At 39.4% G+C, this 20,653-nt stretch overlaps 1 protein-coding gene across 6 annotated transcripts in view; it reads right to left on the bottom strand.

The window, feature by feature from the left end:
• The window catches only part of gramd4a (GRAM domain containing 4a), a 43,322-nt gene extending 23,420 nt beyond the window's left edge, over positions 1-19,902 (bottom strand). For 2 of the 6 annotated variants that reach the window (XM_058624861.1, XM_058624863.1), the window contains exons 1-3: positions 17,236-17,612; positions 9,041-9,254; positions 5,260-5,380 (exon numbers count right to left, since the gene is read on the bottom strand). In XM_058624861.1, the coding sequence (XP_058480844.1) occupies positions 5,260-5,380; positions 9,041-9,254; positions 17,236-17,264 (364 nt within the window). In that variant the 5' untranslated portion in view covers positions 17,265-17,612. Of the gene's footprint in view, positions 1-5,259; positions 5,381-5,514; positions 5,707-9,040; positions 9,255-17,235; positions 17,613-19,808 lie in introns of those variants that run through there. The other 4 variants (XM_058624862.1, XM_058624865.1, XM_058624866.1 and 1 more) reach the window with 4 other exon arrangements.
• Positions 19,903-20,653: the final 751 nt, after the last annotated feature.

The following is a 20,653-nucleotide window of genomic DNA, read 5'->3' as shown; positions in this document are numbered from 1 at the left end:
CTGTCAGTCAGTGGCCGACTCATATGACATTATAATGTGCTACTTAAAGCTTATTAAGACAATAAAAAAATGAAACTCACATATTGAGGTAGATTATATAATAATATATAAGTTGTAAGTGCTCTGATATCAATTGTGTGTAGGAAAACTAACCACTGTATTTTGTGCCTTTAACACCCAATGACAAAACCCTTCTCCTGCTGCTCGTTCTCTGCCAGGTTGTCTTGGGCCTGCTTCACTGTCTCTTGCCAGCTGGAGTCCTTCTGAGGGTAACTTTAGGGATCCTGTCCCTGGACATTCCCAGTAAATGACCAAGCCACCTGACCCTTCTTCCTATAACCAGTCAGCTGTTAAAAGACTTGACTGGATTTTTATTTCACTGACCAGTACATGTTGCAGGTGCTTCTATAACAGCGGGAGGCCTTCATGGTTTTCTGTACCACCCTCCAGCACAAGGGAAAACAGATTTCAGCCATTTCATCAAAGGTCCATCCAATAAAATGTCACTCTCCTACACCAAGGTCCATTAAGACAATTTAGCATGTTCAGCTCACATGAGCTGCTGGTCTACCGTTACTTTGTTGGCAAGTTTTCTGTCACTTTTTTTTTTTTCACTATTTTTCAGGTAAATCTGAACATCAGATTTTGAACACTAGAATCACAAGCAGACACACATTTGAACTCAACAATGGGGGCAGCAGTGGATCAAAACAATCAGACTTGCACACTGATGTTCAAAATCTCACCCAATCCCCGAATACAGCACAAAGATGAAGTATCTTGTCGTCATCTTGCTCAGCCAGCTGAGAAAACCACATACAGTACAAGAACAGTATGAAAACATAGCAATTCTCCAAAACAACACTAGCAATATGTTGAATTCAGGCCCACTTTAAACCAACATTTGTATTTTAAGAAGATAACTTAACATGCATTTCAGCACTCAAAAAACTGAAGATAATCTGAGCTGAACAGCACTACACATTCAGGGCCTATAGAGCTACAGACGTCACGTGACTCAGTCTCGTTGAGATGTTGGTAGCCAAAGATGTTGGCAAAAATGAACGGGACTTGTTGTCAGAGCTCACTGCGCACTTCAAATACACTGAGATAGACCAAAACTTGACCAACTGAATATATCTGATCCTTATAATGCCCCCTGCGTGCCATTTACGTGTTTAGACACAGTCAGAGAGACGTTATTCCAGACCTGCAGTCTCCTAACATCTTCAACTTCCTGATTAACTTCCCTTCATCTTACTCCGGAGAGTCACTGAAATTTTAGAAGAGCCTGGAGGGAAACAAAAGGATGCAATCTGGTTTTGTGACGAACATTCAACTCAGGAGTCTACCTGCTAAAGATAGCGTTTTTGTCACTGTAAGGGTCACGTGTCACGTTAGCATTATGTAGGCATTAGCAACGAGCAGTGTAATGTAAATAATAATTGCTGTGCAGACTCCATTATTTATTGAGAGTTACCCACCAAATCCATTGCTTGATGATCATGGCTACTTCTTCTGCTCACTATGAGCACGTTTTGTAGCAGTGATTCACCTCGACCTTCTCTCTGGATCTGCGGGGATCTGGTTAAGTGCTCTCCTGTTAGCTACTGTGCCCTGGGATGCCAAAACAGTTAGAGATAGTCCATCTACAATCTTCACTATTATGATAAAAATGGCCCATAACGAGATGAATTGCCCGCCATATTGCCCGATATGATTATGTGTTATCTAGTATATACAGAGGTGAACAGCGTAGTATCCTGCCAGAGGGCGTTACCTTGGTTGTGTGAGGTCAGCTATCAGACCTCTAAAGTAATTAAAAACAATCAAACAAGGAACATGTCTTTTTGCTGTGGATAATCCACATATCTCACTGCTGCTGCTGCTGACTGTGTGTTCGCAAACAAAAGACAACTGCAGGAATTCACTTGATCAAGGTAGACATAGGGGAAAACAAATGTATTTATTCATTGTGATAAAAACATAAAAGGAGAGTCGCAGCACACTGCTGGTGCTTTTAACTAGCGCGATTATTCTGTTGAAGGGTGTGTTTGCACACATGACACTTCGAAAGATGAAAGAAATGACAGGGCGAAAAAAAAATAAGCGTGGGGAATGAACAAGGACCTGGAGAGGAAAGAGAGCAGAGGAGGAGAAATGGAAGGAAGGGAAAAAAAAAGGAAGCGTGCACGTTAGCCTAGCCTTCTATGTGATCTTACATTCGGAAACATGGTTACAAATTAACTAATTAACGGCCTCCAGAGTACCAGGGGTCATTCACAACAAAAGTCGACACACACACACACAACGCCATCTGGAATGGAAAGTCACGTCTCCTGTGAAGGCAGGAGACAATATACTTAAGCAGCGCATTTGTTTTGGCATATGTGTGGGTCCCAGCTTTATTTTAGGCAGCAGAAAGAAAGGTCAGGGGGAGAGAAGGAGGGAGAGAGACGATAGAGTGAGAATACGCCAACGCTCAAATAAAAAGCCTAAATTATTTCTTAGGTTTTATTTTGCTGTTGAGGGAGCCAACACTCATCTTTCAACAGTGCAACTGTTCTCTATATGACCGATGAGCAATCAATTAGTTTCATTACCGACTGACCAGTCTTGCTATTATTTCCCAAATCCCAAAGAAATACTGTATGTGTAAAGTCTTATGTCTTTGTTTGACTGTCTGCCAGTGCCAGTGTATCAACAAGATAGATGTTAAGACACCATTTTAAGGTCCAGTGTGTATCATTTAGGAGGGCTTACTGGCAGAAATTAAATATACTACACACAATAAGTAACATTAGTATAAACACTTTAAAATAAAGCTAATTTAGTTTTCACAGCCTTAGAATAAGCCTTTTATTTGTCTTGTACGGAAGCCGACATCTTGTACTGTTATCATCCACAGACGAGTAATTTGACTCATTTTTACACATGGGACCTTTAGCCTGTTCAGTGGGCAGATTTTAACACTGCAGATAAAAGTTTGCAAAATTCCTATACAAATATAGCAACATGATTTTACATGAATAAATTCAACTTCTTTCCTCTGTATCTGAATGGAATTGATAACAAATCTTTAGTGCAAACTCTGACTAAACCTCTCACATAATGGCATGTTATGTTCCTATATCATCAGAAAAACCATTACATAACACATAAACTCATAACATCCTGCTACAAGGACTCCTTTGTTTCACTCCACTAATCTCATTAACTCTAACTAATGGCAAGCTGTACATAACCATTCTGTGTATAACCAGTCGTCTCTTCAACACATAACTAAAAACAGGATAAATACCTTTTCTAATATGGGCTACACTAAGCGAGGAATCACACACACTCTCAGCAGTCGATTACTAAAGCACAGTGTGCAAAGAAAAATAGCAGAAATTGAATACACACCAACTAGACTACAAGGCAGGGAGCTTTGATCTCCATTATGTGCTAATGGATTGTCATGGTTCAGCGTTCCCTGACGTAGTATTGCACCAGCCATACAGGAGATAGGACAGGAGACTGAGAGACATGAGAGAAAGAGATAGGGTTAGAAAAATGATATCAAAATAAGATGTTCGGGGCGAAGCCGTAGACGGCTTCAAGAAATCTGAGAGAATCAATGACATACAGAGCTAATATGAAAAAATAACATTACCCAGAGGTACTATAACCCTTTGTCAATCACCAACAGAAGGTGAGAGGGGTGAAGGTCCACCTCCTTATAAAATGCCAAGTGGCTGCCATCTTGGGTAAAGCTAGGATGACATTTTGTTCTCAACTCTTTTCGCTTATGAAACGGTCACAGCTGTCTCGACTGCTTTATGTGCAAACACGCGTTTGTCAGATGTTAGACGAACCTCAGAATACTGCTGTGTCTAACAGAAAGAGGGCATAAAAGGAAATGAAAATTAAAAGCACTAGAAAGCAAGAGAAGAAGATGAAGGAGCGAGGGAGAGAGGGGAAGAGAGAGAGAGAGAGAGAGCTGAGGCTGATCCAGAAAAGGATAGGGCAGGATTTGAAAGAGCAGCTCAGCGGGATGAAAAAGGCAAAGGGAGCCCTAGAGGAATGTCCTTTAAAAGACTAGGCAGGAGGAAAGAAAGAAATGAGGAAGCAAGGAAAGGACAAACAGGAAGGATAGAAGGTTTCGTCTAGCTAGCCTCCTGTCAATATGACAATAGATACAGCCCTTTTAGCTCAGGCACGGGCATTATGAGGACATAGCCTAGAGGTATTCTCTTTCTCTCTCTCTCACACACACACTCTCTACACAGCATGGGACTGACAACGTGCTGCAATGTTTCAGGACAGGCAATTCACTGCAAGGAATTTGTGGAAACGTTTCAGTTGAGTGGGCAGACTAGGGATGAGCATCATACAGTTTGTTTCACATCAAGCTTGATGCCCTCTCTTTTTCTCCTGCCACTGCATCATCCATTTGCTTGCTTCCTTTATGTTTCCTGTGTTATTTTTTTGGTGGCCAACATGCAGTTACCAAAAGAGGATATTAGTCTTCATTGCCTATTCTAATTATCAGATTAGACCGTTATCTGAAGTTCCTGTAGCTCTGTATGTTAGTTCCTAAAGGTCCTAAGTGGAAAGCCAGAAATAAAAAAAAAATGAAATTTCAGCATTTTACGGACCCAACACTGGAACAAAGCACTGCTTATTCATGTTTCTAGTCTGTCAGAGTCAAGCTGCACCCAGCATCCAAGTGCACTGCACAAAACCAACCTCTTGCCATTCTGTGAAACCACAAAGCAGACTGATTCCATGAGACGCTCATATACTTAAGTACTAATGTGACAAGGAGTTTGACCCTCTCATCAAAGAATGAATACCTTTTACAACATCCTTAATATGATAACTTATAACAAGCGGCAGCATCTCCACAACACAAAACTCACTATTTGTACACAAAGTTTTCCTCATTCTGTTGCCTTCTTGCTCCTGCTGATGCAAACATCCTCACCACCAAAGAACAAATGACTAAATAACAGGGATTGTCACTGAAATAACAAAGAAATTCTAGGTAAAGTAAAAATCATAATGGGTGGAAATAGAAGTACAATCACTGCGGGAAATCACAGTAAGCTACTACTGTGACCTCTGAACACAGAGTGATGATGATGTCTTACTGAAACATAACATGCAGCGGAGGGCCTCCAACAACCAAAGTGGAAATCCTTAGACTATGTTTAGCAACGTGTGTGTTTACCAGAAGAATGTCTGCACCAGGTAGGTGTGTGTGTATGTACTCACGCAGGAAATGTTTCTCCAATAAGGCAATTTCCAGGTGACCTTTGACTTCATTTAATCGGTCTGACTCCGACCTCTGGAACTCCTGGATGGCCGCAGCCATGGTGGGAGACCCTGAACCTGCCTGTAACACACAAACAGGAAAAAAAAGAAACGTTTAATTTTTAAATTACTTACACAACATAATACATACAAGCAGGGACATCCCATATGATCCAATACACACATACACACAGTCAAGCAGTGCACATGACTCACAAATAGGTTTCTTCTCCTGATTCAAGTCCAGCAGGAGTGTAGTTGGAGGAGGAAGGCAAAAAAAAAGAGAGGATCCTTCCCCTCATCCGACTACAACACTGATGAGTCACACACCTCTGACTCAGGGCTTTCACACTAGCACACACATCACCACACCACTAGCAACACATCATTAGCAAATGAAAATGACCGAGAGATGACAACTGCATGAGAGAGGAGGGGAACAAGGGAGAGGGGGTGAGGAATTAGGGGTGAGAGGATGATGGAGAGGAAGGAAAAGAGTAAAGAGCAAGGAGAGATGTGGCTGTGTTAGCAGGATGACGAGGTCTGCAGGTGGAGCCTAAGTGCTTGACTACAGCAAGGGTCCTTTAAGAGACTTGTGCGCGCGCACACACAGGGATGCAGCAGCTTCTGCCAGACAACAACCAGCATGGCTTGTGCTGGCATCGACATACTGCAATATCTTTGAGCTGATGTATTCTCGGCAAGCGATGGAGAGAGAGAAAGAGCTCAAGCTATAGTGCTTAAGTGACATTGACCTGGGGGAAAAAAAGGGCTTTGGGAAAGAACAAAAACCTAACAAGACAGCCAGGCAGAGAGACAGAGAGATGGTCCCTGGCTTAAGAAGCACCTCAAAGAGACAAAGGACTACTTCACAGACATCGACACAGAGATTATGACAACAACAAAAACAATAATAGTACCAAGACAAGGAGAACAGTGGGAGTGAAAATAATCTTTGCTGCATTAAGAGCGGTGAGCTATAAAGCTGTGTAATGTTTTGTGTCATGTTTGGAACATAACACACCTTCATGTGTCCATGTTAATTCTCAGTCAGAGCCTCCTGGTCCTCAAAAGTAGGTCAAGCCCTGACATCACTGGGTGATTATCGACTGATTAATTATTGTGCCCCCCCCCCATGAGAGCGGCTTCTACGAGCTGAGGCTTTTATATTTTAACACTGTTCATTATGCACAGACAGCTGAGAACATATGATCATCATACACTGGCTGCACTGATTTAAAAAAAAAAAAAAAAGGGGGAGTCTATTGAGGAAGTTATGATGAATCCTCTACTGATTGTAAAAAAACAAATGCAGAAAGGGTGACGTGGTTAAAATCAACTTGAAAAACATCCATTATCTCACTTTACCGCCACCTGTGAAACCACACACCTTTCTCCCTCCCAAACAGATTTCCTATGATTTCGTCATGTTTTAAAATGACCATTGTTGTATGGACACAAATCTGCACAGACCTAATGTAACATAATAGATCTATATCCATTCTTATAAGAATAAGGTGGTGATGAAGCTGAGTAAACAAGGAAAGAACAGTGAATGCAGTCGCCTGTGCAAGTCTTTACACCATCTGGCTGATGACATTCTAGCTATTTAATATGGATAGCACACGCTAGTTTGTCATAAAGTGAATATACCCTGCAGCACAAGGGCAAACTCTTTCTTCTTTATAGTAGTTGAGGTAATGAAGGTGAAGTTTAGACCCAAGTCATGTGGTGTAATTTTGAAGACTGTAGAGACGATTAATCAACACATTGACACGTCGTATTAGTATTATTATTATTACTAAATAAATAAAAGCTTGTGTAATTGCAGTGCAATACAGAAAGTGCAGGGAGCAGCATCACTTCCATTGTCTGCATTCGTTCATGAAGACGAACGGAAAAGAAACAAAAAGGAAAATAAAATAAACGAATAAAACAAGTTGAATGCTTGTGTTCTTACTAGCATTCATTCTGCATATTAAAATTCCAGCTGCATCTACAGTCTCTGGCTGTTCTAATGAACTAAGCTAGTGTGGCGCCAATGCCATGTTAGCTTAGCCTGTCCAGAAAAAGCTAACTTAGCCTAGCCCATCCAGGCGTCTAACTTAGCTTAGCCTGCCCAGGTGTCTCTCTGGTCAGCACTTTCATTGTCAACAGCAAACAAAACACATTTTCTCTGCAAATCGAGACATTTGAAAACTTTTTCTGACTTTTAATCAATCAAACTATTACTCCATTAATCAAGAAAATAATTCACAGATGAATCGATTATGAAAATAATTGTTAGTTGCAGCCCTAATAGTCTGTAACACCCTTCCACCTAATGTTAGGTAGTAGATTTTCTTTCTATTATAAATTGGACAACCAAAATAATCACTAGTTATATTACTATATAGTAGTGCAACAAAGGACCATACATATAATGAAAGGGACCTAGGAAGGGCATTATGAACAGAAGAAGAGATTTCAAACAAGCAGAGGCAGCTTTCATATACAGACTGCAACCATATACCATATACTGGGCAGCACCTAATTTTAAATTGAATTGTGGTTTAGTTAGGGTTAAGGTTATGGACCATGCTTTGTTTAGACTGTCCATCAGAAAGGAAGTCAATGCAGTTCCCTAAGAAGAATAGCTGTAAAACCTGCATGTGTGTGTGTTTGAGTGTGTGCGTCTCCCAGCAGGGATAACCGCTAGCTTGGTTTATTTTGGGGCTTCAGAGTGTGACTCATTAGTGCCGTGATGTGGGCGATGTCTTCCCGGTGGGCTGGTAATCATACAGGAAAACACAAGTGCACATACAGACATACAAACACCAGCTCACAGACACTCTTGAGGACACAATAAATAAAGTGATTATATGCAAATGCAGACATGCTGCACATACCCATGGTCAGCAAGATGGATGTTTTTCAACAATTGACTCCAGGCCAGTAGACTGATTTCAGTGGGATGCAAGAAAAGCAAGCACACACTGGGGCCGACACTAATCCAGTGTTTTAAACTCTGTTAGCTACCAATCAATGCTTGTGACGACAGTACCGGTGCTTGTATTCATCCGCAAAGATGAGAAGGAGCTGCAGATTTCATGAAATATAAATGATATCTAGTGTGGGAGGAAGACACTACATCAGAAAAGATTATCTGTGTTTTGGGTGGGTGACTCTCTTTTCCTCCCGTCTCCATCCAGTCCATCTCCACCCTTCTAAACTTCCTTGAGCCTCCTCCATCACATTCCCTGCTTAAATCTGTTCTGTCCTTCCATTTTTCATTTCCAGCTGTAGAATATCTCTTCATCTCATCACTATTGCCATCACTATTTTTGCTCGTCTGCTGCTGCAGATTGCCATCTCTATCTGTGTCCACCTTTGGAAAATCTGTCATGTAATATAATCTGTAATGTAATCTGTAACGTCTTCCAATTTTCTTCATCATAATTACCTCTCCATTTATCACTTTAGCTCAGTGGCCAAAGGTATAAGGAGAAAATGAAAAACAAATAATTATATTGAATTATATACGACTAAAAGGGAGAACAGCAGAACTGAAGAGAAAAAAAGGAAAAGAATATAAGGGGAAGCATATTAATATCAAATGAAAGGCAAAGAGCAAAAGACAGACAAGGAAATAAAACACTTCCTGCTTCCTCCTTTCATTAATCACCCATCATGGCATAGTTCAAAAAAGCCCAGTCCAAAAAAAATCTACAGGTGTCCATACAAATGCATGATGGGAACTCACAGGGTCTCTCAGGAGGTCCTCTGTTTCTCGAAAAGCTGCCCTAGGCTTCAGCTGCATGTCATCGCTACATTCGTTGTCAGAGGCGGGTGGCGACTCCGCCAGATCTGGGAAATCGTCTCTTGTCCTGGGACCCCGGAATCGGATCTTGTCCAGGCGCTTTAGCATGGTCAACACCGCGCACCTGGGCTTTACCTTAACATGGCGGATGGCAACCCTGAAAAACAAGGACAAAAATACTATAATAATTTGGTATGAAAAGCTGCATGGATAAGTATCCAAATGGTCATCATTGCAACACACTGGGCTTGCAGTTGTGATGAAGGCAGATGATAATAATAATAATTCATCGTATTCTTCAATCTCAACCAAAAAAATTGTTTTGTCATGTTGTTGACATAGAAAATGTGCTACAAAAATAATAAATTCCCATGTTTTACTGGCTATGCTGTTGTTGCTCTAACCATGTTAGTGCTTGTAATTTGTTCTCCCCCTAGGCCTCCACAGGAAGATGAAACCAGTAACCACGTTAGCTCTACGATAACCACATCCTCCGCCAAACAATTGCTTGCAGCAGGTCTGCTTGCTTCATTTATTGTTTTGATTTTCACAGCAAGGCCATTGAAAATGCTCGGCGTTGTGAAAAGCTCAATTTATTTCTCATTTTTTGGGGGGGGGGGGGGGGGGGGGGAATATTCAGGGCAAAGACACAATGATGACAGACAAATGAAGGGACTGTCGTGTCATTGTACACAGAGCCGCGTCAAGCATGCAGTGTTTCCTCTGCGTTCAGCAGCAGAGGTCTGACACTGCAGTAAAATTAATCACACTGATGGAAACAAAATACAGACGAGAAGAGTTCTGACAACGTTACTGCTGAAAAACAGTAAGCCAATAAAGCATAACAGTCCAACAGGCTGCAGCTAACAAATATTTTTATGATGAATGAATCTGTCGACTACAATCTCTATGGCTACAAGTAATTTAATTAATCGATTATTTAGTTAATACTCAACTATTGTGATCATTGATTAATCAGATAAAAAAAAGCTTGTTTTTCAGCTTCTTAAATGTGAATGTTTCCTAGTTTCTTTGCTCCATATTGTAAAGAAATCATTCAAACTGAATAATTTTGGTTTGTTTAACAAAATATTTGTTGACAATGAGAATATAATGTCGAGGTCTGGGAAACACCAAACAACAATAATAATCAGAATAATCAACGACTAAAACAATCAATAGTTGCATTTCATTTTGTCCAATCAATCAAACTTATTCAGTTCTAATGATTTATTTTCTTATATGGAGGAATTTACAAAGCTGAAGATCATAAAGTTTGTTTTAATAATGAAAAAAAAAAAGACACTCAAAACGGATTAATCGATTACCAAAACAGTACTCAATAACAGATTAATCGTTGCAGCACAACACAAGAATGCTATGAATCATGATCCGCATTGAAACAGGAACCGCTTCAAAGCCACGACATATATGCAAAACTGTTACTCACAAACGTCACCATCACCTAACTGCTACCACATCAGGATGTTATCAGCACACTAGTAAGAATTAGTAAGAAATGTTACAGCTATTTTATCTGACAGCTTGTGGACAAAACAAGACATTTAAGAACATCATCATTTCAGGGTGTGAAAAACACTGATCAACATTTTCTGACATTTTATGGACCAATTGATCGAATTTGAAAATTATCATTAGTTGCTACCCCATAATACATTGATAGACTCTTATTGTCCAGCATTGCCGTGTTTGAAAACTGAACAAAAAAACAGCTCACAACAAACCTGCTAAATTACAGTCACACACACACACACACAAGTGCAGCTGTGCTGTTCTATTGTCGAGTCAAGTACTGCAGATGAGGATGTCGTCACTGAAGAATGGCAGAGCTTTTGTGTTTATTGATGCGACTATTATGAAGTGTTAACCGACAGGCAGAGTGAACACATGAGGGGAGAGACAGACATCACACCAGCAAACATTGGAATCCCAAGACTAAACGGAAAATCATTCTGTAAAATAATAATATTAAACGACTTACAGTTATGTAATTGTTTACTTTCTAGTCTTCATTAAGGCCTTTTTCTTTGAATGAAAAGTGCTGACTGGAGGAAACAGCAATATTCGCCTATAGTACTACGAGGTCATTCCTGATTTGACCGAATACATTATGTCAAAAATATTCTCACAGTCATCCATCATTTGTACAGCGGCTGAGCCACACAACACCTTGTAAACATGGCCCTGTTGCTTTTTTGACTACTGTGATTTGTCTTTCAGACAGGGATTAAGTGCAGTTCTTCTTTTGTAATCCTAGCAGATTACTTAATCTGCTTGACTGGTTGATGAGCTGTCACACAGCCAAGAAGGTTATCTGACTGATAAAAAAAAAATGTCCCCCATTAGATTGACAATGATCTCATACAACCTTTAAACCGTGTGAACACACTGATTCATCAAGAAAATGAGTGGAGGATGAATCAATCATGATACACTCACTTACAGAACAATAGTCACACGTGTCTCATTGATGCAACAGGGTGGACAACTGGACAATGACCCCAATCAGACGTCAAACAGTTTTGAGACGTCTCAGTCAAGTAGTCAAGATAAAATTAAGATTGTGGATTGGCCTTCACAAAGTCCCAACCTCAGCCAAACACTACAGTTAAAACATCTGCAAAATTCTTCAAATATGACTAGTCAAAGGTCCAACTAGAGGTTTGCCTGATGAATATAGTGAGAATTAGTTTGAAAACAACTTGTATGCTCCACAAAAAGCCTGCTGCCAACTCGGAGATTTGAACGCAACACAAAGCCACAGTCAAAAATATTTCCATTTTGATTAAATGAGAAATAGACCATGTTTATATAATTGCCATTTCCTTCAATAAACTACTTTTGTGCGCACGCACGCACGCACACAATAATAATTGGACAGAACATGCTAATATAGAGAATGTGCAAAAACAATAGCCTAAATCAATTTCTATAAAAAAACAGTTTGCATCTCTCTCTGTGCACATCGTTGGTAGAAGAAACTAAGATGTTGCCACAGACAAACAAGCATAAAAGGCAACAAATATAAGATTCCCACACAGGCGCAACCCACTGACATGGACACAGATAAGTGGAAATTGCAGAGGTGAATGGTGGGCTGTTGTTTCCTCCCTGAGGGGCGAGTGGAAACATGGTGAGTGGCAGGTTAATAAACACTTACCTGCACTCACCCACCAAGACACCTGAAACTGTGAAATATGTTCTCACAGCAGCCACCTGAACATGACTTGCAGCCTGCTGCTTCACACAACAGCTGTCTGTACAACTTGTCAGTGGATAATCCACACACCATCAAAGCAAGACAATGACAACAAATCAAAGAATCTGAACATCAATGAAAACCCAGAAATTCAGACTGCCACTGAAATATCTGTGCAAATAGTTTCTTCAGTTCCGTGGCAAATTCGTGAAAGGAGATAAAAGGTGAGGACAGGAGGAGGAGGAGGAGGAAGGTAAGGAGGAGGATGAAGGCTTCAGCTCAAGGTCTGATCACTATAAATGCTCCTGTGGGGACACACACACAAACAGCCTTCATGAGTCATTTGCTTGGCGAAAAAACACAAAACACAACCATCTACCTTCACCTAATCATCAGTCACTGCTAACACATCGGGGCTGGTGCTCTCATAAAACAGAATGAGAGAGAGAGTGGCAAAGATATGCACTCACTCACACACACACACACACACACATTAATACAAAAGAAAATGACAGTGTAACCGCACACACAGTTTTATAATGTTTGTTTGCAACAGCATACATTAGTCGGGGGTGAGTAGCTTTAGTAGCTCGTGAACAAGCTAATGCACTTCATGTGAGCGTGTGTGAGTGTGTGAGAGAGTCTCTGTTTGAGTAATCTTCTGCTAATGACCTGTAGTATCTTGAGGTTACTCTCGGCCAATCCCTCATAGAAACAGCCAATAACAAACACTCTCGGATCTCACCCGAACGCCTTTTGCCCCACATGAGTGATTCTCAGTTTTAGAAGAAAACTGTCTCAAAAGGTCTCATCTGGAGGTGAAGCAATTCTTAAATCAACACTGTGTAAAAGGCAATAAAAACATCTATGTTCTAGTGTTTCACTAAATTTCACTAAATTTAGTTCATAACCAAAAAGATTTTCATAGTTTTATTTAATACCCAAATTCAGCAATTATCTTTATGTACTTTTTATATATTTAATTGTTAGTGCTAATGCAGTTCATTCAAATCATTCATGCAATCCTGCATAGTTTTATCTGTGTGATATTTGCTTAACTGTTGCCCCCCGTCCCCCGATTTAACCCTGAAATAATAAAAGAAGACAGAACACAGAGAGAGAAAAGGCAACACCAAACACAACTACATACAAGGAGACTGATTTCATGCTCTGCATAGTTGAGTCGAGGTTATAGCTTGACTGAACTGTGCAGGGAAACATGATTAAAAAGTCCAGTCTGAAAAACACAGGGTGACGTTTGCTGAGGATAAGCCACAACAAAAAAGAGAATTCTGATACACCACCGCCTGGACTTTTAAACATTACAATCTTGAAGAAACGTTTATTTAACACGCTCACGATACAAAATACTACATACAAGATATTATCTGAATGAAAAGAGTGCGATTATAACTCTGCTGAGCAGCATTAAACATTAATGACAACTTAGCCTGCACTACATTCATATACATCACTGTTGATATAAAACCCTGACAGTGTATTTTCATGCAGTTGTAGCAATTACACACTTTTAGATGCATTGATATTCTTATCATCTCTGTGTCCGTTTTTTGACTTGTATACTGAATGGCTGTCTACAGACCCACATGTTTGCAGTTATACAGCTACACACTCATCACCCATGTTTATTATTCCCATCTCAGAGAGGACACAGACATGGTACAGACACATCAAATTGTATGGGCTCTTTGTTAAATCATCACATTTCAGCCATGCATGAAAACAAGGGTGCAGAAGATGCACTAAAACAAGGACATACTGTTTGACAAGTAGACCACTTTTTCTGGGACGTTAGGTAGCCCGGTTTTGATTTCACAGTATGTGAAGGTTCGACAGTTCTTGTTCAGAGGAAGTGCCACTATTCACACTGAACCCTTGTTTCCTTTTACGGGCGCTTTCACTTTTACAAAGTGCCGCATTAAAAAGCACACAAGGCCACCCTGCCTTCATAATCATCGTTACTGGTTGCCGCAGAAATACAGCTCAGAACAGACAGACAGACAGACAGATGCTCTCATCTCTCATCCGGAGTTAGTCTCATCAGGTTTTCTAAGGAAATCGTCTCACTCTCATCACTCTTACTTTCACTTGCGGTTACTTTTCTTTGGTTCACTACCATACTACCACCACCATAAGGGCTACATGATAATAAGACAACTTTTGAAAAGTGACAATGTTGCTGGCTGTTGTGTATTGCGATGACGATTTGACTGCAGTGATGATGTGAGTAGCCTATGCACACAATAAACAAAACTAAATAAATTCATTCCACTACAAAAATATGGATTTATAGAACATTTTAAATATTTTCTGCTTCTCTAAACAAAAACAGCACTTACTACCTAGATTTAGAGCTGGGCAATAATAAAATTTCAATAATAAAATATAATTTCAATAGAATAGCAAAAAGTTTAATATATATCTATATAATTTCAATGCACAATGCAAGAAAAAAACTGCTATGAAAGCTTTAGCCTCAGATTTGTGAAGCATTTTCAAAAAGGTTTAACAATTAACTTAGTTTCTTAAACATGAACTTACATTAATCACAATAATTATTTATGTTAATCAATTTGAAAATATGAATTACTATTTTGACCATATCTCTAAGCCCACTGGAAAATTTTCTCGACCCCTAAAATCCCAGTCAAGTTTTAAACATACAGCCTACATGTGCTTCAGAATGTGTGGAGTATTTATCAGGTAGTCCAAAAGAGGGAGCTGTGGGTGCAACTTGGCCTACACTGAATTGTGCCAAATACAAGCAACTTCTGAACATTGTTATGATAAACGTTTTTATCAAACTGCTTCTTTTCATTTGATGTCAACCCTGGGGAAAGAGCAGCAGGAAGGGAGGAGAGCACACATTTGAAGGACCTTAATTAGACCTATTAGCCAAATCGTGTTCTGTTTGTAGTCAGAGGCGAAACAACTGTCTAAAGAAACATGTTCAAGATGAATTGCTCAACAAATTTGTAAAAGAGCGTAATAAAGACAGAAATATTAGGAAGGAGAAGAAAACACTGGCTTTTATCTCACATATGGGCCACCTTCTGGGCAACGTGTTGTTGGCTGAACAAAAATAAAAGTCAGTTATTTAGGACACACTGTTGTGCTTTGTTTTTGACATTAAATGACCACAGTGTGTGACATTTTGCTGCACTAAAATTGTGTATTTAAAGTCACCATGAGCTCAGACAAACAGTCATGAGTTTGAAGGAAAATCATATGAATTAAGTGATTTCTAAATGCACCAGAAAACACCACAGCAAGAAAAACACTTTGTTGTTGTCCTCCACCAACGCTGTCCTCACACTCCCTGCCAGCCATGCAGCCTCCATCCTGTTGTGCTGCTATTATTTCACCATGCAGTTATATAAACAAGGTTACCAATAAATCAATGTTTTTCAACAACTGGTCAATCAGGTCTGTCCCTCTATTTGGACACAGGTGACTCAGGTCAAAGAGTAATCAAATTTGAACTGTGTGTGATGAGCACAGCAGTATCAGCTCAGGACAGGACACTACTTCCAGACTGAATATGAATAGAGAACAGGGCTGGGCAGTAATCCAAGAACAATAAATATGGCACGATAATATTCTTCAATAGCCATATTAGAAAGGATCCATCATAATGTTTAAGTGTTGATATAAGTTGAAATATTACACAAAGAACAATAATTACATGGTTTCCTAAACAGCATGTACGGTAAAAATGTATCTTTAACTTATTACAATAATTATTAACAACAACCTCGTTTAAATTTTGATAACGTTTCTAATCACAGAGGAAGGTCTAATGGAGAAAGAATGTAATCTCTAAACTCAAAAGGTCAAAGGTCAGTCTGGTCATGAACACACCACAAGAGCATAATTATGCAATTTCAGGTACATAATGATACTTTTACCAGAAATAAAACGAGGTATAATATTTCTTGCCTATCTAATATTTACAATGCACTCAGGGCAGATTACGTTTTTAGATTTCAGGTCAGGCTTTACCTTACAAACCTGAACCAAACCACAATCAAATACAAACCAAATATGCAAACTTATATTTAGAATTACTTAAAATGGATTTAAATTTAAAGCAAAATAATAACAGCATCGACACGATATTGTGAGTGAAGTTAGCTAGGCTTAACTATAATGTTGAATATAGACTTTGTTTATTGACGCTCACATGTTAGAAATTTGGCTTTGAGTAAATTAAGTTAACAGAACATCAAGTGGGGCTAATATACATATTATGTCAAATAAAAAGCACTCACAATAAGTTGATTATCTGGATAGTGGTAATTTGATAAAGAAATCATGTGAAATTCTGGTAAGCGACTTAACTTTCCAAGTAACTTTTCAGTAATGTAATTTTTATTGTGACTATCATGTCAATGTATCATTTTTTGTCAGGACAGTAACATTGCAACATATTGCAAGATTGTTTTAGTATATATTTAGTGAAATAAATATATAATTTGAGTTCATCTGTTTGCTTTTATGTAAGAGCTTTCTGAAAATTAGCACAAATCAAGGTAGATTACAGACAGGAGGCTCTGCCTTCATTTTCGTTTATCAATCCAAAAATATATAATATTACAGGGTTTTTAATTACAATTATATGGAAAAAATATCGTGAATCGCAATTATGTTGTTCAGGATAACCGTGACAGGAACCGTTTATATCGCCCAATGCCAAACCCAAACAAGATGGTGGGACATTATATTTATCTGAAACATAACAAGACGCGACATGAAATTCAAAAAAAAAAAACCCGCATTTTGAATGACCGTGAAAGCACCGCGGTATTACATAAAACTACACCCTTTTTTCTCACAAAACAGTGCACATTTGAATTACAACACAGAGAGGGGGAAGAAAAAAAATGCGTGTTCTTACCCAGCACGTAAATCGTAGCAAAGTTTCATGAACACTGAGATTGGCTTTGGTCTGTTTTAACCTTCAGTACACCTGCTGCTCTGGACCACGTCCACATTAGCGCCAGTGTCAAGGCGAGAACCGCTCACTTGGTGCATCCATTCCTATTATCCGCTCGTTTCTTCTCATCTAAATGTCGTCTCCCGCTGAGCACTAACCGCCTGACAGGGGGGGAGAAACAAAAAGGGGGAGGTAAAAAAAAAAAATACCAGTTGCGTCCCCCCTCCTCCCAGGAGAGAAAAAGAGAGCGAGTCGGCTGGAGAAGGGAGCCTCTCCCCTTCGCTTCTTCGTCGCTTGTTGATTTGAAGGAGCAGAGCAGACGGAGGAGCAGGGCCGAGGAAGTTTCGTCAGTCTTCCCTCTCTTAAAGGAGCCGTTAACCGTCCACGGAAGACGAGAATGACGCTTCATCAGGCAGGAAACAACAACAACACAAGATGGCGCTCTCGCTACCACCGCCCTGTGGCCAGTCGCAGTCATGTACACCGTAAACACAACAGGAAGGCAAACAGTGGCCATATTATGTTCTATTGTTGGATTTATACTCAATTAATGCTTTTAATTGAGTAATATTATGCCAGAGTGACTGTTATTGCCAGGGGCGTTTAAGAGATTTTCAAGGACGTTTCAGGGGACTTAAATAGCTGTTTAACCCATTTTGTTCCCCACTTGGTCAAATGAAGAGTTAACTTAAAACAATTACGCTGCTGTGTTTGTTTGATTCACATTCTATTACCAAGTTGGATTATTTTTTTTCAGATATTTTACTCATAAAACGTGTTATAATTGACGGAAACACAGTGAAGAGCGGGGCTTTTATTCTTTGAAGGCAGTCACTTTGGTGTCAGTTTTATTTCTTTCAATCCCAACTTCCTCTGTTGTTGTGGGAATGAGACTTGTATCACAGATCCACTGTCTGATGATCAAATAACACATTTATCTCTGGAAATGATATATTTTTAGGGTGAAGTGGCCCTTTAAGGAGCCCCCGCGATTCTCAAACACATGGAATAAACAAAAAGGTGCTTGATGGTTTAAGTCCATGGTTCTCAAGCTGTGGTATTTGTACCGCCAGTGGTACATGAGCATCCTCTGGTGGTACTTGGAGGAAAATCAGAAATGCTGTTTAACTGTATGTACAAGTGTATGTGATTGCAGTGGAGTGCATAGAAAATGAAAAAAAAAAAATACAAAACAATAAAATTCTAATAATTTGTCACCTTATCTCTTGCTCCATTTGGGGGCTCCCTTAAAATGTGCGCCACCTGTGTCCCTTCAACTCAAAAAAATGCTGCCATTGAAACATTTTTATCAATGTAATTTTACCATCATTAACTTCAGACCTTACCATACATAACACATTTGAATGTATTTTTAAAAACAACACCTAAAATTTCAAACTTTCATTTTTTTAAAGCAACAAACTGCAAAGTTAGTGGGGGGTGGGGGTTGAGCCTGAGAGTGGGAATCGGCAGCAACATTGATTTTGATCAATTTTTTTTTTTTTGCAAAGTAAGATTGTAAATAAATTACTGCACCTGAAATTTTGAAGGGATTTCAACATCAAGGAATAAGAAAATAAATAAAGATAGAATTCTAATTGGAATGGCAGTGTATTCAAAAAACGCATTTTCAATGGGAGTCAATGGCACAAAAAAGATTGCCCATTTAGTTTCCACGGTGTATTAAAGACTTGAAGGGAAAATATGAAAATGTATCCAAAAAATACATAAACTTGCTAAATTTTGCCTGCAAAGATGTCCCCAAAAAACACAAAAAAAATGTCTATGGGGACCCACAATCTCACTTTATATGTAAGGAAGAGGAGGATGATGATTATCTTATCTTGCTAGGAATAAATCTGCTTCCTGTGAAATGTCCGTAGCTGACTTTGCTCGACCTTTTTACAACACTGTATTTTAACGTTGGTGATAATGGTTTTACTCTGAGAGCTCAATATTTTCTCAGGTGGTACTTGGTATAAAACATTTGAGAACCGCTACTCTAGTAAATGCATTTGGGAAAGTTTTAAGGATATTATGGATTGTGAAACAGAATATAATTGTGCAGTGTCATATGCCGTGTTGGTTGTCACTGAATGGGGAGGCATGAGGCACTGCTGAGGTGCATTTTGGGTCCGTTGCCTCACTGTTGCTCGCACTGTGTGTGGCAGAGGCTGAGAAATGGGAGCGTCAGCCAGTAAAATCACATGCAAATATTCCTGCACTGGGACTAGCCAATCAAATAATGTTCACCATTCTCCCTGTTGCTACTGTTTCAGTTAGAGTGCGCCTACAGTACAATGGTGGACGCAACACCAACATTGAAACTATACAATGCAGCACAATTAATTACATTTGTCACATTTCCAAGAATTATATATCTGGTGTAAAAAATACTGATTCCACCTGGATTAAGCAGACATGATTTACAGTAATCCAAATGAATACAGAGATGTGTCATCTTGTTTGACCACTTTAAACCTAATGTGTGTTGCTGTCTAAATTTAAAATACACAAGCTTCTAAATCACTGACCTTTGCATCATCGACTTGTCAGTATGTCACACACGACTTGTCTTCTGTATCCTCCCAGTTATCCACCTAGGTCAGCAGTCGTGATGAAGTGGCCCTGAAGTGGTCTCTGCAGATAATGCTCATGTAGACACACTTACACTGTGAATGAGACAAAAACAGGAGGGTTTGATGGAGAAAAAAGGAGTAGACTGACCCCTGACCCCTGAGACGAGACAATAGATTACAGGGAGGTAATCTATGTTTGTTTGTTCTATCTGATGTTCTCCTATCAGAACATCAACGAGGATCAGTGTCTTCAGAAGGGCAGTGGCCTCGTTGACCTCATCTCCTCACGAAAGCAACATAACCCTCGTGTCAGCCTACACAAAAACAGTCAATGGTTTAAACCAGGTGTGTCAAACATACGGCCCACAGGATGACTTAGTGAAAATTTCACATTATGATTAGAAATAATGTTATATACTATATCTTTCTGTTCCATATACCTGTGACTAAATGTTTTGTGCCTTTGTAGATCCACTGTGAGCTGTACTGTAGCTTGTAATGCGCAAATAGTAAAAAGCAAATGGTAAATTAAGCCATAATATTGTTGAAATTGCACTTATTTTGCACCTGATACTTCATTATATGTAAAAACAAAACATTTAGAGTTATTGTTGTATTTAGGTTATTATGCTACTCCTGCCTTAAACCAAGCTGCGCTCTGCATTGGAAAAGTGAAACCGACAGAATAAATTCATAGCTCTACCATACCGTTTTAAGAGTTTCCACGTCGCTGTGGCTTTATCTGCAAATGAAGGCAAAGAAACATGAGGGCAGTTTGTATTAACTTCCGATTTGTGTAG

The sequence above is a fragment of the Solea solea genome, chromosome 3 (assembly GCF_958295425.1).
Source record: "Solea solea chromosome 3, fSolSol10.1, whole genome shotgun sequence".
Lineage (NCBI taxonomy): Eukaryota > Metazoa > Chordata > Actinopteri > Pleuronectiformes > Soleidae > Solea > Solea solea.
This window is presented reverse-complemented; position numbering and strand designations above follow the sequence as displayed.